Source organism: Dasypus novemcinctus, unplaced genomic scaffold (genome assembly GCF_030445035.2).
Source record: "Dasypus novemcinctus isolate mDasNov1 unplaced genomic scaffold, mDasNov1.1.hap2 H_5, whole genome shotgun sequence".
NCBI lineage: Eukaryota > Metazoa > Chordata > Mammalia > Cingulata > Dasypodidae > Dasypus > Dasypus novemcinctus.
The window spans coordinates 240582-265356 of NW_026688142.1; the positions used below are offsets into that span (position 1 = coordinate 240582).

General features: G+C 42.2%; 1 protein-coding gene across 13 annotated transcripts in view; it reads right to left on the bottom strand.

The window, feature by feature from the left end:
* The window catches only part of LOC101424339 (probable E3 ubiquitin-protein ligase MARCHF10), an 84111-nt gene that overhangs the window by 57048 nt on the left and 2288 nt on the right, over positions 1–24775 (bottom strand). For 5 of the 13 annotated variants that reach the window (XM_058292501.2, XM_058292499.2, XM_058292507.2 and 2 more), the window contains 5 exons: positions 24440–24520; positions 21785–21891; positions 19483–19521; positions 15208–15327; positions 12155–12223 (listed from right to left, as the gene is read on the bottom strand). In XM_058292501.2, coding sequence (XP_058148484.1) covers positions 12155–12223; positions 15208–15327; positions 19483–19521; positions 21785–21874 — 318 coding nt within the window. In that variant the 5' untranslated portion in view covers positions 21875–21891; positions 24440–24520. The remainder of the gene's footprint in view (positions 1–12154; positions 12224–15207; positions 15328–19482; positions 19522–21784; positions 21892–24439; positions 24521–24775) is intronic. The other 8 variants (XM_058292506.2, XM_058292510.2, XM_058292509.2 and 5 more) reach the window with 5 other exon arrangements.

Here is a 24775-nt window from a genome sequence, read left to right on the forward strand (position 1 = left end):
GAAGTGACCAAAATTGAGATCTGAGATTTGGAGGGGGAGGGGAAGGGGTGAGTGTTGCAAGAAGAAGGAACAACATATGCAAATGCTCTCTGGCTGGAGGTGGCCTTTATGTGGAGGAAGCAAAGAACAGTAGAGGGCCAGTTCCCACAGAGCCTTGTGACAGATTTTGGTCCCATTCTAAAAGTCACAGGATGTCATGGAAGTTTAAGTAAGGAAGTAAAGTGATCTGAGTTCTATTTGTAAATATCTTTTTACCTGTGGCATGGAAAATGGGATTTGAGGGCAGAAGTATGAGTGTGCAGATTTACATTAGGAGGCCACTCCAGAAACTTGACTAGGCCATGGCAGAGAAGAAGACACAGATGGATTAAAAAGATATTTAGGAAGTATGATGGCTAATTTTATGTGTCAACTTGGCTAAGTCATGGTGTCCAATTGTTTGGTCAAGAACTGGCCTAGGTGTTCTGTGGAGGTATTGTGTAGCTGGAATTAGCATCTGTAATGAGTTGACTTTAAGTAAAGGAGACTACCTTCAATATTAAGAAAAAATTCTGCCTCAAGTCTACATCCTCTATTATTCTATGAGTTTCCGGCCTGCTGGCCTCTCCTATGGATTTCAGACCAAACACTTCAAGATCAACTCTTACTGGGATTCCCAGCCTGCAGGGTTCCCCTAAGAAACTCAAACTCAAGACTTCAACATCACTCTTACTGGAATTTCCATACACATATATCCTGTTGGTTCTGTTTCTCTCAAGAACCCTGGATGATACAAGAAGTAAAACTGATAGAACTTGGTGATGGATTAAATACAGGGGTGGGTGAAGACACAGTGTCAGGGATGTTTCCTAAGATTCTGATATATAAGGAAGAAGATATATATGATATATAAGGTATATGAGGAAGAAATGAAGGACCAGGTTGGGAACTTTAGCACTGGGCATGTTGCGTTTGAAGTGTCTCTGAGACATCCAAGTAGCGATATTGAGTAATGAGTTGGATATCCAGGTCTAGAGATCAAAAGAGAGGTTTGGGCTGGAAGGGTAATTTTAAGAGTCATTAGCTAGGGAGTGGATGTAGCTCAAGTGGTTGAGCACCTGCTTCCCATGTACAAATTTGATCCCTGGTATCTCCTAAAAATCCAACCAAAACCAACAAACGAATGACAAAACCAACTTGGGAGAGCCAGTTTAACTCAAGCTGGCTTCCCACATATATGGTCCTGGGTTCAATCCCCAGCCCTGGTACCTCAAAAAAAAAAAAAAAAAAAAAAAAAAAGGAATAAAAAAGAAAAAAAAAAGAGTTATTGGCAGTTAAAGTCTTGGGAGTAGATGGACTAACCTAAGTGGGTAGGAAGCATAATCTTGGATGGTAAAAATGTTACTGCTTTATTTTATTATTACATCTTTACTTTCACTAATCTGTAACTAAAATCGAAGCATATCTTTCATTTATGAATGTAGGCAACAAACCATGGTAGTATTAGCAGTACCTGTGATTTTTGTCACCAATAGAAATCACAGATATTTTCACATCTCATTAAATTTGTTGAAGATGTCTCAAAATATCCTTTACACCCACCACTTGTTATTCAATGTGTTAATAAAGAAGCAAATATATTACTGAATCATAAATTCCTAAAAATATTTTGATGGCTATATTTTACAAAGGTTTCCTTTGTAATCCTATGGATTTTATTTTATGCAATTAAAAATATTATTCTAAGAAGGGTACCCAGAAGGTTCACCATAGTGTCAAAGAGATCTGTGGCACAAAAATTAGTAAAATATAGAAAAACAAACCCCACCCCCCCACACACATACACAAAAACAAAACAAAAGAAGCAAACAAAAAACCACCCCAAAATCCTGGAATAGAGTGAGAAGAGAATCAAGTGTTGATGAAATCCAGCTTTCAGCACCTGAGCAGAGGAGGATGAGAAACAGAGCAGTGGAGTTTGAGAAGCAGCACTCAGGGACAAGGGAGGAAACCAGGAGAGAAATGTGGTGCCATAGAAGCTCAGGAGGCAACATTTCCAGGAGAAGCGAGTGGCCAAGTGAAGCTAATGCTGTCATGTACCATGAGGACTGAGAAAGATCCCGTGTGTTCAAAGATGTGGCAGTCATTTGATGAAGAGCCATTTCTGAGGAAAGAGGAGTGTGGAAGCCAGATTGGAGTGGGCTGAGGAGTGAGTAGGAGGTGGGGAAAGGGAGTCAGTCAGTGTGAATGATTCTTTTGAGAACTTTTGACTGTGAAGGAGAAGTAACTGGAGGGGGGTGTGGGTTCTGAACTCTTTAGAAAATATAATAAGGAAGGATCACGTGTTTAAGGTGCTTAAGGGGGGGCATCTGGTACAGGGACAAGCTTCTAGGAAGTATGTGAGTGCTCATTTTGTCATAGTGGTTTTATATCATTGGGTGGAGATCCATACAATGAGTGTGAAGGTGTATCCACATCCTGGGGAGACCCGATGTTCCCAAAGAGAGGGAATTGTGTCTCAAGAGGATTGCTGGCTCCCAATTAGTTAGGGCAGTCTAGTATGTCAAGCCCTCAGCATTGTTGCAGTATTTGTAAATCTGGTTCCTCAAGTAGTGAAGCTTGAGTGCCACAGTGTGCCCTAAGGGGAGGGGAGAGAGGTATAGTATGGATGGAAGCAGGGTACTGGGGGGCAATGGAAGTGCTCCACAAGATCATGCAACAATGGACATGTCAACTTACATCTAAGGTGTATAAAAGTCTATAAACTAAAATGTAAACGAAAAATTTAGAAATTTGTACTGTCTAAAATATAAACAATAATGTAAACCAAAATGGAGCCAAGTTTGATAGCTATGTTTCAAAATTTGTACATCAGCTGCAGCAAATACAACATGAACATGTAAAGAGATCATTGCTGGGGAAAGGAGAAAAGAGTTTGATGTTGGATATCTGAGAGTCCCCTATATTGTGTATGTGAATTACTGTGATCTAAAACTTTTTTGAAGACAAAATTAAAAATTAGAAAGAAAAAAAAAGGATGTAGACACTGAGGAAGAAATGAAAGTGCCTTGCCACTGTACATACAGGGCAACACCTATTACAGTGATGAAAGGCAAAACATTAGAAACAAAGCTTTATAATATTTTTCATTTTATTAATAGGCCAATTTATTTTTATTTTATTTTAGGTTTTCTAAATTACTATGTATTCTATTTCTAAACTTTAAACCCATCACTGTATTTCAATTTCCTATTAGTTGATTTGGCAATATATTAGGATTCATTGTTGAAGAAGTTTTGGACCACAGGGAGGTTTAACTATGGCAGGGGAGGAACTCTGGTGTGGGGTGTTATTGATGGGGGGTACATGGGTAGGGGGGGGTTCTCCAGGACATGAATTTAGGGAACATAACTATGTTAGGATATATGTTGGGCATTTTTTTTAATAACTTTTTTTTTTATTAGAGAAGTTATACATTTACAGAACAATCATGCATAAAATACAGGATTTCTGTACATGTTGGGCATTTTTATAGTAGTTACAGTTACAAACATCAACTGAGGGAGTGCTGAGTTTCCACCCAGGGGAGCTCTGTCACATTCCCCAATGAAACAACAATAACCCCCCAAGTGCAACGGCAAAGATCAACAAGGAAGGATGGTCCAATAATGAGCCCTTGATACTGATGACTGTGCTTAGGAGCCTGTGTGCCTGAAATATGAACTAGGCCTAGAGCCTTAGGGTGCCTAAGAGTTACCTCCTGAGAGCCTCCATGTTGCTCAAATGTGGCCACTCTCTAAGCCAAAACTCAGTATGTAAATGCATTACCTTCCCCCCAGTGTGGGGCATGACTCCTGGGGATGAGCCTCCCTAGTGCCGCGGTATTACTACCAATCACTAACTGGAGAAGCAACTAGAAAGAGACCTTGAGTAAAAGGGTCAACTCAGACCAGCAGAATATCTCAGCCTACATGTTGGATCAAGTGTTAAAAACTGCTCTTTCGGGAAACGGACTTTGGCCCAGTGGTTAGGGCGTCCGTCTACCACATGGGAGGTCCGCGGTTCAAACCCCGGGCCTCCTTGACCCGTGTGGAGCTGGCCATGCGCAGCGCTGATGCGCGCAAGGAGTGCCTTGCCATGCAAGGGTGTCCCCCGCGTGGGGGAGCCCCACGCGCAAGGAGTGTGCCCATGAGGAGAGCCGCCCAGCGTGAAAAGAAAGAGCAGCCTGCCCAGGAATGGTGCCACCCACACTTCCCATGCCGCTGACGACAACAGAAGCGGACAAAGAAACAAGACGCAACAAATAGACACCAAGAACAGACAACCAGGGGAGGGGGGGGAAATTAAATAAATAAATAAATCTTTAAAAAAAAAAATGTGGCATACACATACAATGTAATATTATAAAAAAAAAAAAAACAAAAAAAAACCCTGCTTTGACCTTGAATAATAAGGGGGAAATGCCAAAGACAAATTAGTTGATATGGCTAAGAGTCTTCCAAAAAGAGTCAGGAGGTCATCAGAGGGGTTGCGCTTATGCACACCTCAGCAGGACCCCAAAAAAAGCCAAAGTAGATACAGCCCTAGGTACTGGTTCTCCTGAAGGCTATGGAGATCCACAGGATATATAGTCATGGCAGATGGATTTGGAACTCTATGCCATGTTAAGAGGGCCCTACTCTGGAATTTGTGCTCCTGAGTGTGACGGAGCTGGACTCAGATGTGTCCTTTCTACACATGCCTCTTCTGTCACTTTTACTGAACCTGTGGTTGGCGCTAGGGATGGTTCATACTCAGGAGACTTGAATCTCGGGACTGCTCATGTGCCAGCTGGGCCCTGAGCCTCTCAGCAGAGTGGCGACTCCTACTCTCTGGTTCGTTGGTCTTACCCAGGTCCATTAACAGGGAGGTGAAGATGGTCAACCACCACACCAGGGAATCAAGAGTGCCTACAATTGTAAGCAGAGGAATTGCATCCATCATCCATGTGAGATCTAAGCCCCCTCTTGATCTAGAGGTGGAGAGGACATCACCTATCAGGGTCCACAGAATGGAGGAACAAAATATGGACTAGAGTGGATTACTGATATTCTACTATAAAACTATTGTGACAAGTAATAGAAGAAATTTTAGCATCCAGGTGGAGAAAGTGGACACAGTAGTTGCTGAGGGCAGGGAGAGGGTAGAAGAGATGTGATGTGGGGGCATTTTTGGGATTTTGAGTTGTCTTTAATGATATTGCAGGGTCAGATGCTGGACCTTATATACCCTGCCATAACCCACTGAATGTACTGGGGGAGAGTGTGAACTACAGGGTAAACCATTATCTGTGTAGTGCAGCAGTGCCCCAAAATGTGTTCACTGAATGCGATGAGTGTGCCACAATGATGGGGGAGGTTGTTGGTGTGGGAGGAGTGGGATGGGGAGGTGGGGGGTATACAGGAACCTCTTATATTTTTTAGTGTAACATTTTTTTTGTGATATATATATCTTCAAAAAAATACAATTAAAAAAATGATGTGGTGGGGGGTGGGGAGTGGGTCATATGGGAACCTCTTTTGTTTCTTGCTTTTTATGTTTTTTAATGTAACATTCCTTGTGATCTATTAACTTTAAATTAAAAAAATTTTTTTTTAAAAAAGAAAGGACTGTTCTGTTCTTTTGTGGGAGGCCGGATGGGAGATTAAATGCTGATGGGAAGATGCTGGTGCAGAGAGGTGGGAGCTCGAGGCAGGGAAGGGATGAAGGAGGGGATACAGGTAAGGGTCCTGAGAAGAGCAAGGAGGTGGGGCCTGAGCACAGGCAGAGAGTTTGCCAGTAGGTGGGAATGAGAAAAGAGTGGGTAAGGAAGAAAGGGGGTGGGGAAGTGGGGTGCAGAAGCCAAGGAAGTTCCCAAGTGAGGACAGCTATGGTATGGGGAAAAGGAGAGAGGAGGGATTGAGTATTAGGAAAAGGGAAGAGTGATAGAACAGCCACCCTGGAAAGGGGATACGGTGGGGGGGGGGCATCATCAGGGAAGAGCCAGGCTTCACTTACAGCAAGGATGGACAACTCGTGGCTGCACGAGACTGGACCACCTGCCATTTCTCAACGCACCGATATCTGCTTGACTTACGCTATTCCTTTCACTGTAACGTCCTCCCCATCTCAGCTCTCCACCTCCACTGCCAGCTCCCCAAGTCTTGCCCATTTCTTAAGATGTAACTTAAAATCTTCATCATCTGTGAGGCTTTCTTAGACTTCCCCTTGCCTTTTTATAAAGTTTTATTGAAGTATACCATTCATACATGAGTATACATAAATAATAAGGGTATTGTGAACACTGTGAATATACAAAACAAACATGCATATCATCATACAGAGCTCCCATATATCACCCCACCACCAACGTCTTGTGTTATGGTGAAACATTCGTTACTATGAAAGAACATCATCAAAATATTGCTATAACTATAGCCCACATCTTGGTCTATTTTTCCCCCAACCCACCCGATTATTAGTATTATACATTTGTTATTGTTCACAAGAAAACTGTCTCATATTTGTCCTGTTAACCACAGTCCATCTTCTATCAATAGATTACCTGTGTTATACAGCCCCATGTTTTATATAGTCCATTCAAAGTGTACACTCAGTGGCTCTCATTTTCATCACAGAGTTGTGCTGTTATCCCTTAGCCTTTTTATTACACTCATCAGATCTGTCTTGAAAGCAGGCAGTTATGTATGTCTTATTTCACCAACACTGTAAACTGCTCAAGGACAGGGACATGGCTTATTCATTACTATATCCTCATAGCACATAACACAGCGTCTTGAACACACATGATTTATAATTTCTCAGTGAGTAAAGCAAAATATAAAGCAAATATATAAAAACAAAAGAAAGTTTTAGGATGAAATGCTGTGTGCTATAAAATATTTTGTAAAATGCAGATATATATTTGAACAGTATCATATAACTGAAAAAATTTAAAATTTTGAGAGCTGAATTTTAATTACTTTGTAACAAGTTTTTTGGTTTTAAAAGTTAATTAGAACCATTTTTTTAAAGTAGAGAATTTTAATAAAATAGACTAAACCAAAATATATAGCCCTACATATAATGAAAAAAAGCCACTTTACAATAATCTTCTCTTATACCATTTCTAAACTGCTAAATCCAACTAATTAACACAGGGATCTTTTGGGGTCAGAGGCCACCAATCCTCAGCACAAACAATTTCAGTGAGCTGGGATATCAGTTGGTATTCATATCATTTGGCCACATGGCAGAATCACCCTTGTGGGAGAACTGAGTTGAGGTTGTCTCACTTATTGTTGAAAAAGCAAGACAGCATTTTGGTAGCAGCTGCAATTTAGTCTGACAGTTGCCCCATTTGACTGCCATGACTCTTTTAAAACCACCTAGTGGAACTCAGGCACAGCACAGAGGGCAAGGAGAAATGAAGCCTTGCTGGTTTTGCCCAAGAGACTGTTCTTGCTCGTTTGCTCCATTAGTGGTGTTGAAGACTTCCAGCACCCTAGTTGGCCCCCCAGAGGCACACGAGGTATTCCAATTAATCTATAATCTAATTAAAAAGGAAATATCCGATTCAGTCCCGTGAGTTACCTGGCAGAATATTCAACTGCAACAAGATGACCTCTCTTACGAAGTACAATCCTGGGTGACCTCAGGGATGTTCTGAGCCTCCTCTGTCCACTGAGAGCTATAACTCTGCCATTATTATGTCCATAGGCTCTTGCCTACCCGTGGCTAAAGGATCTTACACTGCGCTTTGCCCAACCCTCCCCTGCCACGGCTCCCTCGTCTCTCTGTTCGTTGTCTGTTCATTGTCTGCTCACTGTGTCTGCTCATTGTGTCCACTCATCTTCTTTAGGAGGCAGTGGGAACCGCACCAGGACCTCCCATGTGGGAGGCAGGTATCCAACCATTTCAGCCACAACTGCTCCCCCTACACTAAGCTTATGAAGAAGCCATCTGTCTTCCTGCAGAGAGATATGCCAGGAAAAGAATGCTCTCTGGTCACCACCAGTTCAAGGGTTTCCAAAGGGATGACCCTAACCAACCAATCCACCTTCAGACCCAAACTCGCCATTGCACATTGGCTGTTGCAAGCAAACCACTCCCCTCTCAAACACTTCAAGCCAGGTCAGGCAGCATTTGCCCTGCAAGTAACATCATTCCCTTTCCTTTCCCTTCGCTCAGGCTGAGGTTCCCTTTCCTGGTGGTCAAGGTTATAGATGTGACTTTCAACTTGTGTGCATTCCTCAAACATTCTTGCAATTGTCAGCTATCAAATATTCATTGAGCTCCTATTATGTGCTAGGCACTGTTGAAGATATAATGATAAGCAGAGCCTGATTTTGAGTAGCTTCCAGCCTAAGGAAGGCAGACAGAAGAATCTACCACATAGTGGACGTGCCTAGGGTGCTTGAGCATAAAAAGAGGGGAAAGAGCAAAGTCACCTGACCCCCAGGAGAAGCCCTGGAAACTCTTCCCAGAAGAGGTGCCCTCAGAGTACCCTGAGTACTCTGCTAAGATGTCTGAACTTGACCCCAAAGACAGTGGGGAACAACTGAAGAATTTTTAACAGAGGAGTGACATGATCCAAATTGCTTCTGGAAAGAACACTTTTAGGCAGCCTGGAAGACTAGTTGAAAGGGGTGAGATGGAAGGCAAAACCACCAGGGAAATGACTCCTCTAATAATTCAGGGAAATAAAAGACAGCGTTCTGCAAAGGGGAAGTAAGGGCGGAAAAGATTCAAGAGGGAGAAGATTAGGAAGTCAGGCTTTGGTGTTTGATTGCTGTGGATTATAAGAAGGAGCAACAATCTAAGATAATTTCCAGAATTCTGACTTGAGCAGAAATAAATTCAGAATGAGGACCCAATTTGAGGTGATAAGATGATACATTCTGCATCTTTAGTCTAAGGGGCCTAGGGGACATGCCATGGCAGACAGATCAGCAGCTAAAATAGGAAACACATTCAAATGAAAATTCCCACAGATCTGCACTTGTCAATTATGGGCCGCACATTCCCCGTCCATGACGTATATCTTGGGCTCAAGATGCTGTGTGCAGAAGCTGCATTATTACGCAGGTGCACCTCCGGGGCACAGAATCTGAGCAAGAGTCAAGAGGGCAGCTGTGACAAAACACAACACCAGGTGTTAGAGATGACTCACAGCCTCCCAGGGTGGGGCCCTTTGGTAACTAGAACCTGTGCCTGTGTGTGAACTGCCTCAACAATACACCGGAGGCCTGGAGCCAGAAAAGAAGTGAGGTCCAACTCACAAGGAATCCGACAGTAAACAAGCAGAAGTTAGAAAAAAAAAAATGGAAAGAGGATGCACAGAATGCAGATGCTATGTCCTAAGCCATGGCTGCTTTTGTGACACTGTTAAGAGTATCAGCAGGCTGGCATAGATTGATGGGAGAATGACTCCCCAAGAGCCTTTTGAAAGAGAAGCCAGTGGTAGCACAGACAGGATAAGGTGAATCAACAGGTAATGAAATGAAGTCATGCAAATACACTCAGGTCACAGAAAAGCACCAAATGCAAACCGAGCCAGCCTTTGCAGACCACTGAATCATCAGAGGGCTAACATTTGCAAGGACCCGAGTGGGCACAGCATTGTATTGTAGATTGTGCAGGACCAGTTTCTGGGAAACAAACCCCCTTCCTGGTCCACGCGATCTTGTTTCATTTCGTTTTTTGGACTTGACCATAATCTACAGCGGCATGGTCTGATAGAAGTTTCTGCGATAACAGAAGTGTTCTGTATCTGCATGATCCATTCCGGTAGCCAATAACTGCATGTGGCTACTGAGCATATGAAATGTGACTAGTGCGGCAGAGAAAGTGAATGTCAACTTTCACTTTAAATAACTTTAATAGAAATAGTTACAGGTGCCTAGTGGCCACCGTATTGGACGGCACAGACCTAGGTCTTCACTGTCCTCATCTATGGATGCACATTCTGACAATTTATGCTGCTGCAGCTTTCTTGGAGAGGTTTCATATTTTAGTTTAACCTCCAATGTTTGTGTGGATTATCATGGACAAAAGAATTAAAATGCTATGTTGGGTAAGAGCCTTCATATTTAAGCTTCACATTAAGTTTACCTTGCTAGCTGAGAGACTGAGGTGACCTTAGAGATCTTCCATCAGACCGAGCCAGACCTGGGGCCCAGCCAGCTGCTTCTTGGTATCAGGTTAACTGCCTACACCTCCTTCCAACGTAACGATAGGTCCTTGTAACCTGGAATCTAAATATTTAGCTGCATGGTTGCTGATGATGAAAGGACTAAAATCTTCTTCCTATTACCAGAGCAAACAGTGTCTTGAAAACCTAAGAGGTCTCTACATCCTGATTTAAAAGTAGTGACAATAATCTCTGTCCTTGAAAGGTTTATGCGTTTGAAAGTGTCCCTGCCAGCAAGGACATAGGATCTTGGAAGAAGAGCACCCATGATGTCTCTCTTCATAGAAGCTTGCTGTCCTCCAGGTCCAGGGCTAATAATTTTCATCATCTTCAATGGGGCCCTGTCCCTTCTCTAGGAAGGTTTGAGAGGAGAACTGCCAATCACAGCAGGTTCCTCCAGGTCAGCAGCTGTCCCGGGATAGAAGGATCCTGCTTCCTTCCCATCTCATGAGACTGCTTTGTTGGTTAGTTTAGTTGGTTATGTGGCGTGTCGGTTTGAGTCTCTTATGTGGACCCCAGAAAATTATGTTATTAAACCTATTGTGAACCTTTGATTAGATTCAATCAGTTAAGGGCCATTTCATTAGATTGCTTGAGGGCATAGCCCAGGATGGGTCTTAATCCTCTTACTGGATTCCTTTATAAACAGAGGAATAAAATTGCTCACAGCTGAGCTCAGGGAGAAAGTGAGCCCGGAGGAGAAGGCAGAGACCAGCAGAGCTGCCATCATGCCCTGCCATGTGCCTGATCACACACAGCTGCAACTTGGTGAGACAGCATCTCTTGATGGTGCCTTGAGGCGGACACTCTCATGGTTTCAGGACGATAAGCTTTCAACCTAATAAATTCCCATTATAAAAGCCAACCCATTTCTGGTACATTGCTCCCAGCAACTTTTAGAAAACTAAAACGTAGTCACTGTTTATTTTACTTCACTATTTTAGATGTTAAATTCTAATCTGGGGAAGCAGATTTGGCCCAACGGATAGAGTATCTGCCTACCACATGGGAGGTCCAAGGTTCAAACCCAGGGCCTCCTGACCCATGTGATGAGCTGGCCCACACGCAGAGCTGATGTGCACAAGGAGTGCCGTGCCACGCAGGGAAGCCCCACGCGCAAGGAGTGTGCCCCATAAGGAGAGCCACCCAGTGCAAAGAAAGTGCAGCCTGCCCAGGAGTGGCGCCACACACACAGAGAGCTGGTGCAGCAAGATGACACAACAAAAAGAGAGGTGCTGTCCAGGTGCTGTTGACAAGAATACAGGTGGACACAGAAGAACACACAGCAAATGGACACAGAGAGCAGACAACTGGAGGGGCGGGGGGAAGGGGAGAGAAAAAAATTCTAATCTGATTAAGCAGTTCACAAGATTGCATTTAACTTTGAAAAGAGTTAAAAATTAAATCACTCCATTAGGTGGGCTTTTAGAAATGGGACCTGGGACTGGGCTGAGATGAAAGAAGCTATTCTAGAAACCTCCAAGCTTGTTCCTCCGCTGATAACTGCTGGAGCAATATTTCCAAGCACAGCTGGCCACCAAGGCAATCTATAATGTAATCCAGTGTTGGCCTGCCACTTTAGAGTCTTACTCGTTATCACAATGATCCTATGAGGTACGCATAATAATAAGTGTCTCCTTGATAGGGAATTGAAGTGCTAAGAAGTTAAGTGGTTTGCTTGAATTCACACTGCTAATAAGAGGCAGAGTGGGCCTTTGATGATAAGTGCTCTTTGTACTACACCAAGTCACTAACTTAAATATATTTAGGAGGTAGCACTTAAAGAACATCTTAGCGCAGGCTTGATAGTTATTGCTTTATCTTGGATTTAGATTAAGCACAGGCTCTGCATAGCGATTAGTGCCCCCAGTCACAATGAGGGGACTGTGCAGCCATGGGATGGCCACCACATTAACTGTGCACTTGGGGATCTGCCTACCCGTAGGCAGCGTTTGGAAAGGATACCTTGACACTGGCTCTGTTACTTGATGACAAATGCCTTTCTTGTTCCAGGTTCATTCTGACGATTTGAGTCTAGGTTAAGGAATGAACAAGTGATGAAAATAACAAATGTCAAAATCTTGTGGTGGCATGCTTTACATGGTAACTGCACAATGGAACAATTTCCAGGGGTTAAGCAATTCATTTTCATACTACTCACCCCATCAGAGAATGAACACACATTGGGAGCAAAACATTACTTAGAGTTTTCTGCCATAGCACTGTCTAGAAATAAATTATTCAGGGAATGTTCACCTACTAGAGAAGAAGGGTTTGGTAGTGTTTACACTGGCTGGCTGGGGTGTTACTTCCTCCTGCCTGGTTCTGATTGATTAAGAACCCTTTGCTACTCCAGTGCCTGTGTAACATTCAATACACTGAGCTCTGGAATTTGGATCCCTATTAGTCTGGCCCAGGTCCTCCTTTAGGAGAAGCCAGCATTCTTATTCCTAGCCTTCTTTGGGAGACTAGCTCCAGGACCTCTCTGGCTTTGAGGGCCCTGAAGAAAGAGGCTTGATTAGTTCTGCAGGTTTGAGATATAGCAGGGCAGGCCCAGACTCTGAAGGTTTAAGAACAACTAGATTTTGATAGAAAGTTTGGTAGGGAGTCCACACCTGGGAGGGGAATTTCCAAACCAGCTCATGATCCTGGGGGCTACAAGATTGTCTGGATCTGGTCTGAATCTCCTAAGGGCTCACTGGCTTCATTCATGCCAAGCCAGAGTCATAGAATGGAGCCAGGAGCAGATCAGCATTCTCAGCACAGCAAGTCAGAAGGCTGTTGAGAGTGAGGCACTCAGTGACAATTCCTCTCACCCTGCTCTTCCTGGGCTTTTCTATCCAGAGGCAAATCCTCCTGCAGGCAGAGAGCAAACAGGGGAATTTCACCAAGGAAAATTCTGATTTTGTCACTCTTCTTGATAGAGAAGACAAAGCCTTTGAAGGCACTTCTAAAAGCCAAGGCCTAAACCCCTGGGATATCGTTATCTGGAAAAATTGAGATTATATAAGTAATATTGTTTGGGGTTCTCCAAAACACTGAGCTACAATGATACAGTACACACATGAAAAATCCCATCCTCGTACTTTACAATAAAAATTGCCAGTTTTATGCATTTTCCCACATATTTTTGTTGAATACAAAAATAATAAAATTGAGAGCTGGGAAATAAGATCCGTATAGTCGGGGATTATAGACGCTATTTCATAATAACTTTTTTATGTTCACTACACCTTTTTTTGGAGATAGTATGAGCACATTTTGCAATGATTTAAAGAATAAACAATTTTGATAACATGAAGAAGAAAACTATAGGAAACTGTCATCAGCTTTTCCTGCCAACGAAGTTTGTGGAGAGGAGCCTAAAATTTCAAGTCCTAGAATATCCTAAATGCAGGAACACGACCATACAAAATGGCCACGACTTCACACGAGTCTTTGCATGAAAATGGAAGAACCCAGCTGCCCATTTGTTTAGCAGTTCTAATCTAAGAAGATTGCTACATGTTACTGTTTGACTTAAATTACATTTTTAATCTGTCCTTGATTTGTTTCTAGTTTTTGTGCAAAAATGTGAGAATTTATCTTCATGCTAAAAACATGTTATTTTAGCCAAACTTGATTTAATTTTTGGATTAATCTCACTCCCTAAGTTTAATCAGCAGTAGGCATTATATTTAGTCCTTGACTAACAGGAAAGAATCCAGAAGATTCATTTCTCAGTGCTATAGACATTGTGAGATAGCCTCTTTCACCTTCAGACTCTAGGTGGAATATTTTATTGTGTGATTTTATTTTCCCTAATAGGGAGGCTGTATCTCTCCCAGGGATACATCTATATCCATAAACATCAATCACTGAGGTTTCTAAGTTGTCCTTTGAACATTAAATAACCTGCAGTGTGAACATCCTCGATTAAAGAAGAAATCCCAACAAGAACTTGATTTATATCAGGTATCCAGGATCCATCTCAGGAATCCATGCAAGAGAGAGTCCATCCTCTAGAGTATATTTCAGGCATAAAATATTAAATAAGAATTCATAAAAAGCATATTACTCATCTTAAATCAATTCACCATGCTAACAACCAGTACTGAATGCAGTTTGTGGTATTTAGCTCTTACATAGGATAAGTAAAATTCTTACGCGGATAAGATCTTAAATTTGAAATATGAGCATCTAGCTCAGTAGTTCAGCACACCATCTCTGGGGTAAGACTGCCTGGAATGGAATCCCTACTTTACCACATAGTGACTGTGAAATCTTAGGAAAAGCTTTTTAATGTCTCTAAGGCTCTGTTTTCCTCATCTGTAAAATGAGGCAAATGTATATAGATTTATGACAATTATTTAATAAATAAGTCTATACGTATAAAGTGCTTTGCACAGTACCTAGAACATTGTCAGCATGCATACTCAAATAATGATAACAGCTATAATTATTATCAGATTGTTATTATATCACTATTACTATATTGCTCTTATTATTTATCATCCTAGACAAAAATACTTAAACTGCCAGTTATTAAATGAACGAACTGCATTTTAATCTCTTCCTTCATTTGAAATAAAAACTAAATCCAGCCGTGCAATGGGTAAGACTATAAGCCACCAGTATGATGCTGTGCTTTAGAAGGCCCAGTACCTCTGATATTTATTTTATTTTATTTTACTAGAAAAGTTGTGGGTTTACAGAACACTCATGCATAAAATACAGGATTCCCATATACTACCCTGTTTCCCTGACTCTTAAAATCAAAAAGTTACAGCATTTCCAATCTGGATAGTCTTGGAGACCATCTAAGTCAGGTCTGCTATCTCCAGGTAAGAAGAACGAGGTCCCCGAAAAGTACAGTGGGAAGCCACACAGCTGAGGAGCAGCGGGGGCTTTCTCAACGGTAGGATTCTTCAACGTCTCCTTTTCAAGTCAGTGTTACCCTAGTAACACACACACACACACACACACGCATGCATGCACGCACAAGGCAGCAGGAGAATGTCTCCCAGAGTTCTAAGTACCTGTTTAGAAGATGACCCGCTTGAAACCCGGGATCTCTCAAAACTTGTCTCTGGCACCCAAAATTGATCTCGCTTCTTGTCTGTCAGGTCTCTTTTATGTTCCTGTCGTCTCAGACAAGCCTGGAGAACAAGAATATTTCTTTGTCTTAGGTCTACAGTTGGCATTGGTAACTTCATGCTTAATTCCAATTGTGAGGCACAGGAAATAAACTGTGCAATCACCAAAGGTACATCAAATACCCATCACCAAGTACAGACATTCGCTCAGGTATCATTAACTCACCTTCACTCTTTCTTCCCTTCCCCTAAAATGCCAGATCAAAAATATAAGCCATTTCCTTAATAAATTCAAATAATAAACATACTCAGAAGCCTTTTGACCATTACTTACCCAACAACTGCCTTAAGGAAGGTAGTACCTAATACCCTCATTCTCTTCTTGCTGTGCTCTCATCCCTATCATAGCTCCTCTGTCTAATCCACTTCACTGTGCCCTACACCCATGGATTACACCTTAGTTACAGGATCAGAATTTTCACACCTCAGAGCTTCAGCACATGCTGTTCCTTCCACTTGCGATGAGTTTCACTGGGTGCTTTCTTGGCAAATCCTGCAGACCTACTAAGAACCAGCTCAGGTGGCATCTCTAAGCTTTAGTTTTCCCTGCCTCACTCACTACTCCTTCCCAGATAAAAATTAATTGCTCAGGGAGTTGATATAGCTCAAATGGTTGAGCGCCTGCTTTGCACATACAAGGGCCCAGGTTCGACCCCCAGTACCTCCTAAAAAACAAAACAAACAAATGAAAAAAACCAACTCTCATTGGGGAGCGGATGTAGCTCCATGGTTGAGTGTCTGCTTTCCATCTATGAGGTCCTGGGTTCAATCCCCAGTACCTCCTTTAAAAAAAATTGCTCCTTTTTACATAGCTTAAGTTATTCAGTTTTTCCTATTTTATTTAGTTGTCTGCTTTCTATGTTTATCTTGCTGGTGAGAACCCTGAGGGCAAGGACCACAAGCAGCTAGCAGGTTGTTTGTTGAATTGCATTTATGTTGCAGGACAATACCAATCCCCAAGTGCAAATATTGTACCAAAAATAATTTTCCCATATCTCTTGACAAAAATAAAATAATTGAAATATATATGCACCCAACTATTTCTCCTCCAGTATTAGGATTGAACAAACCCAAGGATAACATGTACTATGGAGATTTCCGCTGATATTTTAAATACCCTGAAACAGTAACACTTCTTGGAGCATCTCTGTACTTGTGGATCCAGTGACTGAATTCACCTTTGTGCTGGCAGTGCCAAATTCTCCACTGTCTCAGTGAACAAACCAACAACGATGTTTCTAAGCTTAGGGCTGACATCTCCCCTTTCCTGGGGCTGACTTGAGAAAGAAAGGAAAGATTCCTGGGGCGTTTTTTCCCCTCCGTTAGAAAAACGAACCCCCTTCCTTGATGAAGAAGGACCTGCTAGAAACTGATGACACAGGGAAAGCCTAATACTATGCTTCAAGGTTAAGCAGAGAAACAACCATTACCACTTGGATTTGGGGACAGAAAATCAGCCACACTACGCTTTACAATGGAGATGCAGGTGAAGCGCCAGCCCTGGGGGCTTCTTTGCAGCAGCCAGATGGTTGCCTGCAGTAAATGCTGCCTGGAAGCAGAATCCTGGATTCCCAAGAAAAAGGTGGGCCGGCCTCCCTGGGAAAGGGAGAGCACTCCAAGATGGTGGTTGTGGTGGTGGGGGGGTGTGTTTCTGTCCCACGGTTCATCTTCTTTTTAAAAACTAAACCATTTTAATAAATACTGGACAATATTTATTATAATACATAAGTTAAACAAAGATACTGGACAGTATAATAAATAAAGTAAACCTAAAGGGAGTCTGCCAGAGAGCTTAGGAAGTTCGACTACGTGCCTCTCTTTTCCTATTCCTTTTACAAGGACTCAATCGGCGCTTTAGTTTGGAAGGAGCCCTGGCTACGTAAGTTGTTTCGGAAAGCAGCAGATGTCTGTGTTATCCTAACCTACTGGTATTGAAGGCGGAAGGAGAAAATGCTGATGGATTGAAAGTGGAGGAGCCAGCGTTAGCAAATGCACGCAGGACCCAGGCAGATTTTGTGGGATGAACAGAATTCTTGTGGGCTGAGTGATTTTTGAAAATCCTCTCCAAGATTTCATGCAACTAAAATATTTCTGTACCAAAAGGGGAGGAGGGATAGATAGCTTTGCAACATTTAATAATTTGTTTTTCCCTCTGGGTCCTCTTCCCCCCTCTCACAGAGGAGCAGGAGAACAGAACAGTGGGAAGATAGGCACTTAGAAATTTTTATCTCATACAACCAAGCAATCTTTCTGTGAAAATCAAACATTCATCCTTCTCTCAAAGTTATAGCTTTGCTAAGGAGAAGGAACACAAGGACAGAGCCAAGTTCAAACTTCTAGTCCTAGAACTAGCAAGAATGTTGTCAGATTCCCTTCCAGGGGCTAGTTTTCTTTTTACTGTAGATGTGAGTGATTTTTTGTTGTTGTTGATGTTGATGACGTTTGTACTCCCGGCATCCTGAAGTGACAGGGGAGAGGAGTGTGAAAGCTATGGAATGGAGATGAGGAACAGATTAGTAATTAGGAATGACTAGTGGCCAACTTTACCCTGAACTTTTAAAATATGCCCCTTCCAATTTCACGTGTCAGGGTCTAGATTGCTATAAATAAGTTTCTGTTTGTGTGACTAAACTGGCTTAGGGCAGTCTTGAAATCGAAGGCTTCAGGTAACTTATTCATTCCTCCTCCCAGGGAGAATCAGCGCTTCCTCCTTCACTTCCCCTGAGATGTGGCTTCCCCCCCAGCCCAGCCCCAGCCTGTCCCTCTGACGCCAGCACTCCCAGTCAGGCAGGCTTCCATGCAGAAGCCACCACTATGGAAGCAAAACGCAGAAAGTGCATACATGCCTGTGGGAGATGATGTGGGTTTTGTGACTCACTGTAACCTAATACTGGTAAACATGACAAACTCCTGTTCTGCCACTTTCTAGCATCGTGACCTTTGAGGCAGCTGACTAACTTCATTGATTCTCACTTCCCTCGCTGGTAGGAGAGAGATGTCTCTCTGCCGCAGAACAGTCTGGAGAAGACTACGAGGTACCACTGGTAATATGCTTAGCAGAGGGCCTGGCCCATGGTCAGTCTGCAACAAATGGTGTTCATCAGCATCATTGTCGTGTTTAGGTTTTAACTTGTTTCCAACCCTATTTCCTGGTTTACATTTTTAAAATGGTATTGGTAAACCATATATAACATAAAATTTGCCATTTAAACTATTTTTAAGTATACAATTCAGTGGCACTGATTACATTTCCAATGTTATGCAACCATCATCACTATCTATTTCCAAACTTTTTCATCACCCCAAACAGAAACTCTATAGCCATTAAGCAGTTACTACCAGCCCCTGGTAACCTCTAATCTGTTTTCCATCTCTATGAATTTGCCTGTTCTAGATATTTCATATAAGTGGAATCATAGACTATTTGTCCTTTTATGTCTGGCTTATTTCACTCAGCGTAATATCTTCAAGGTTCATTCATGTTGTAGCATGTCTTTGAACTTCCTTTTTATGGCTGAGTAATATTCCGTTGTATGTATATACCACACTTTGTCTATCTATTCACTTGTTGATAGGAACTTCGGTTATTTCCACCTTTTGGCTATTGTGAATAATGCTACAAACATTACCTATAAGAATCTGTTCGAGTCCATGCTTTCAATTCTTTTAATCACACACCTAGAAGTGGAATTGCAGGGTCATATGGTAGGTCTACATTTAACTTAAGGAACTGCCAGACTGTTTTCCACAGCTCCTGGTGTCTCACCTGGGTCACTGTGCCTGATCTTAGGAAGCCATGTGCTACAGGAACACTTCCCAGTCTCATAGCCCTGGTATTAAAAAACGCCATAACTACAGCCCAACTTTACAGCTCAGTCAACACCAGCCTCTGTCAAGCTTATTTTTACCTGAAATGCATTGGCATTTTGAGGAGTGGGAGTTGCCACTGCCTTCATTTGGTTCTTTTGTTGTTACTGTTCTAATGACATCACATCCATACCCCAGAGTTTGGAGTGTTCATTATCGTTGGTGAATTTATTAAAGTTTATTAGTTTTAAGAGGTTAAGAAATCAAAGGTGTAAAGCCAAATTGACATGATATTCCCCTTGAACTAGTATATTTTCCTGTTTTAGCTGTGTAGAATCAAGTAACACATACCTCAAAGTTGATCAGGGAAGAGCATCTTCTCCCTGACTCCTATGGGAAGAGAAGTTGAATTATTTCCATCCCCTCCACTCCCTGGGGGGGAAGCCCTCAAGCCCTGCCACCTGGCGTAAAGCCACCTATCTCATTCTTGGACACACTTAAATAATCATTTTCAGTTGTTTGATCTGTACTTGAAAGAATCAGGATGAGTAAGTGACATGAAATGAAACCAATTTGAATACATTTGATAGATTATGGAAAAGCACTCTGAAATGCTGAGGGTAATCTTTCACTCCAGCTTTCCAGTAGACATTAATGGCTAAATTCTGCCTCTGAGTTACATAAACACAGTTGACCAAAAAAAGAAAAAGAGAAAAGAAAGCTAAAGCTATGCAGCAAGAACACCCTTGAAGAAATGGAGCCAAATTCCGAGATGGCATATAATTATATACTAGTTACCAGATTCTGAAATAGCATGTAATATGCCAAATAGATGTTTATTTCCTCTTGTTTTCGCTAAAGAGTCCCACCCAACCATGGAAAGGAGTAGCATCAAAATAACTCAGGGTGGGTTTAACCCTCCTTTCCTGCTGCTAGCAGGAAAGTAAAGGCACTGCTAATTTCGTGCATACCAACACTATTGCACATTTAGGAATAGCTTATACAGAAGGTTCTTAAAGGTCTCAGTTTGAGCCAGTTCATTAAGGTGAGTCAAGCACAGGAAGGAAAATGTGGCAAATGTATATGATTTGGGAGTCCTGTCAAGTTATGAGGTTTCACACCATTTGTATACCCCATAATGGTAACTGGCTAGTGTCCTAAGCAGGACGTTGCACCCCAAGTGAAAGCTGGGATTTCCATGAGAAGTGGCCAAGCTTATCAAAGATTCAGGGTTTCAATACCCACCCAATGCAAGGTCTACCTTAGAAAATTATCTCAATAACACATAGGTCATATGCGGGCCAAACCATTGAGGGGTCACTAAAGTCAAGCAATTGATTTTGAAACCTCTACTTTAAATCCTTTCTGGATCAAGACAAGTTGCAGATTAAATAAATAATACAGTTGTAATAGCCAACAATGTGGTTACTGTTGGTTGTTACACACTTATGTCAACATTACAGGGGATATCTTATAGATATCCATTTTTAATTTTTGCAAACCTTGTGCTATTTGGTTTTGAAAATGCTCAATAACAGTGGGTTTTTAATTTTAGGAATAGTCACAGGTCAGCTAGAGCTAAGTCTAATAAACAGAGTTGGTGGTCAAGTTAGGTAATTCACGGGCTTTCATCAATAAGGCATTTGGCTCACCCTTAAGAACCTGTGGTCCAGTGTGAGAGGAAGTCACACGAAAAGCAATTTCAATACAATTTTATAAGCTCTGTAAAAGAGGGTAGTAGCGACACCTTTGTGAAAACTAGATGGACTCCCAGGGTGACCAGTTCAAATGTTTATATTCTTGCTTGTTTAACCGAATTTCCTTCATTTCATAGTCTCCTCATAGGTGGATTGGCAAATTGTGGGAGGAAATCACTTACTCCATTTCCAGCCCCAAATAGAAGCTGTACTAATACAGGTGAAATCAGGTTACTGAGATGGGTCTGGTTTCCTTGGTGACCCAGGAGTTTTCAGTTATATTTGAAATTGCTAAGAAGGGGGAAAACCTGGTAGCGGCAGTGCTGTGTTTTCCTTAGGTAGGGAGCCATTCCCAGTCGTCAACCGAGGCTGAGGCCCTGACAAGAGGAATGCTCCCAGAATCCCACAATCCTGTTTGGCAGGTTTGTCCTTCGCCAGCTCTGGGTAATTGCGTCATGGCTCCTCAGGCTCCCCGTCTGTTTTGGTTTTGCACATAAACACTGTAACTACGGTGACGGGTAGTTAGCTTATTGTAGAATGTGCTAACCACCTCTCTTTAGGCGGGACAGGAAGACAGTGGAAGGGCATGTGATTTTTATAAACAATAGGGTGACCCAGGTTAACTCCTTATCATCTCTTCTTCTGAGAGCTGGCTGGTCAGATTTAAGCCATTAATATCACATGTTGACCAAGTCCTGTGCTAAATACTTTAAAACTGTTCCTTCATTTCATGCTCATGACAATGTTATAAGGTGAATACTAATAATAATCCCATTTAACAGATGGGAAAACTGAGACTCTGAGAAGTGGCTTTCTCATGGTCTCACAGGGATTAAGTGGTGGGTTTGGGACTTTAGAAAACTATTGCTGGTTATCGGATATTGATACTGTATTCTGAATTCTTTCCCACTACAATAAAGAGAAGGTGGAAGGTAAACCTTGCTTTCTGCAATTACCTGATATTCAGTGTCCACCTTATGCTGCATGTCCCGCAGATATTGCACATCACTGACGAACTTCTGCCTGTCACTTGCTTCATGCAACATGATTCTTAATCCCCAACCTGCATATAAGAGATAAATAAATGCCTTGTGATATAATCCTTTGCTGCTTTGCCATTTTGGGCTTTATGAGTCTTAGTTGAACTCCCATTGTTTGAAAGGCATAGGTGCTCCTTTCAGACTGAAGGGATGCCTCGTGTTGGGGGTAATGCCCTTCCAGGCCTCCTGGTCCAGGCATAAATAATGCAGCCACAGTTATCAGTGATCCTGTCCTGGTTATTCACTGGGAGTTAGCCTGGCAGATACCTGATTCAGAAGCAGTTTGACAACATGACAAAAGAGAAACCTGAGAACCTACCAGTGACCAAAGTTCTAAGCTCTTGATTTTTTCAATTCATTTTGTCAAAAATTATTGCACCCATATTTTAACCAGGCAGTGCTAGGTACTGGCATACAACAGTGAGCAAGGCAGATACGGTCCCTGCCCTTGTTTTGTGTACAATCTAGGGTGCAAGATGGATATTGAACAATGAACCCTGCTTGTGATCAGTGGTATGGAGCAGACGTATGGGGACCTTTGAAAGAGCGTTATTATGGAATGGCATAACCTAGACTGGAGGAGTCAGGCAAGATTTTCCTTAGGAAGGGAAAACACTGATTTTGATAAAGGGTGAGCTAACTAAAAGATGGGAAGAGCGTCTCAACAGAGAGGAGAGCAGATGCAGTGGCTTCGGGGCAGGAGCTGATGCAGCTAAGGAACTGGAGGGCCAACATGGTCAGAGCAGAGAGAGAGGGAGAACAACTCCAGAAGGGACGCTGGGGCCAGCTCATAGGGGATCGTGAGGGCTGTGACTCTAACAGTCATGTGAAGCCACTGTAAGTTTCCAACCTGGGAAGTAAATGATGAGATTTACATTTTTAAAAGGTCCCTCCACTTGTAGTATGGACAATGGATGCGGGTGGTGAGGAAGGGAGAAAGGATGGAAGCAGTAAAACCGCTGGGAATGTATTATAGTAATCTAGAAAAGATTAAAGATGGCGGCCAGACTTGGATAGCATCCGTGGAGAAATGAAGACAATGACCACAGCTACTATTTATTGAGCTTCTTGCAGTGCCAAGTATTGTTCTAAGCAATTACACATATTACTCCAATTTTCACAATGACTCTATGAGGCAGGCGCTGTGATTATCTGTTTTACAGATGAAATAAACTGAGGCACAAAGGGATTAAGTAACTTGCCTAAAATTAGAGCTAGTAAGTGGAGAAGTTGGGATTTGAACCCTGGGAGTCTTATGCTAGTGCCGACACTCTTAATCATGATGGATATGAGGGACGATCAGAAGAGAAAATAAATCATCATAATTTGGTAGATTATATGGATGGGGTAGGAGGGGGACACGATGCCCAGGCTACGGGCAGGTCGGACCCAAGTTCCCTTCAGGAAACAAGGAAGGAGGAGGAGGATTGTGAGAAAATATGGTGGAGTTTGAAGTATTTGGGGCACTTCAAATGGAGATGTCCAGTAGGCAGTTAGAGGCAGGCTCTGGAGCTTATTAGAGAGGTAAAGATTTGGGCATCACTGGCATTTTGGTGACAAATTAAGGTCAAATTAAGGCTTGAAGGCCTTGGGGAAAATGGGGTATTGAATAGAGAAAAGGACCCAGGACAAAACTCTGAGGAGAGCTAAAATATATCTCTCTGTGGAAAAGGTACTTGAGGAGAAACTGCAAAGAAACCTGAGAAGGAAGCACGAGGGAGGCAGGAGGAAAACCAGGTGGGTGCAGTTTCATAGATGCAGAGAAGAGAGTGTTTCAAGAAAGAGGCTATTAATAACCTTGATGAGAGCATTTAGTGGAGCGACAGGGCTGAAGACAGATTGCAGTGGGTTGCATAAAGGGGAGGTGAGGAAGAAGAGACAATGCTTTCAAGAGGTTTGGCTCTGATTGACGTGGCCTCAATTTATGACCAAATTATTTAAGTTCACAAAATTATATTAACAGCACTGGTAAAGAGTCTGCTAGACCTCATCTGTAAGGGCAGCAGAGGTCCCACACCATTCCTGCTTATTGTTTAGAGCTCTTTCATTCAGTTCCACACACACAATGTTTTTAAAATGACTACTTCATGACAGGTTCTGCTGTAAGCTCTGGAGAACCAGCAGGGATAAGACAGACAATACTTCTGCCCGCAGGAGTATACATTCTGGGACTTTCCTTCTCTCCTCTAGTTTACTCAGTTCTGTATATACTAACCCTAAACACCGCAGACTTCGTGTAATGAGGGTGGTGGATGCAGAAACTGATTGGGTCCAGACACAAAAAGGGAACTCTCACAGCGACTGAGCGTCTGGTCTGGTAGACCCTCGAGAGTCATCGGCTCCAAATCTCGAGACCTTCATCTTCTAGCCCTGCGCACTAGGGAAAACTTGTGATAATTTTCCCTAAAATATGGGAAGTTGGTCCTTGAGAGTCGAAATATAAAATTACAGTCCAGTAGGTAGTTCCACATACCACAGGTGTAACCTAAGTTTTGTTTCTGATAATTTCAATAGTCATTTATGGGATTATATTTTAAAAGGTCACTTTTAACTTTTCATATGAATTAGTACCTGCATAGAATGAAGTTGTGTTCTCACCCTTTCCAGAAAACGATGGTGTTAAAACAGGCAGAAAGATGAACCCTGCTGCTACTGTTGGAAAGAGAAGCCTTCTGAATATTAATCAGGCAGAGAACATAAGGATTCATAATGAAAATATGTTAAAGGTCACTAAAGGGACACATCCGAGAGTACAGTTGCATGATAAATTTTCGTCAAAAAGTTAACCAGAAAAGCCAGTTAATCTATCATGGATCTAGTGCAGTGTTAGTTTAAGGAGGCTTCTAAGTTAGGAGGCATGAAATAACTTTGTCTAAATAGATAGGAAATACTACTAGTTGACTTGCT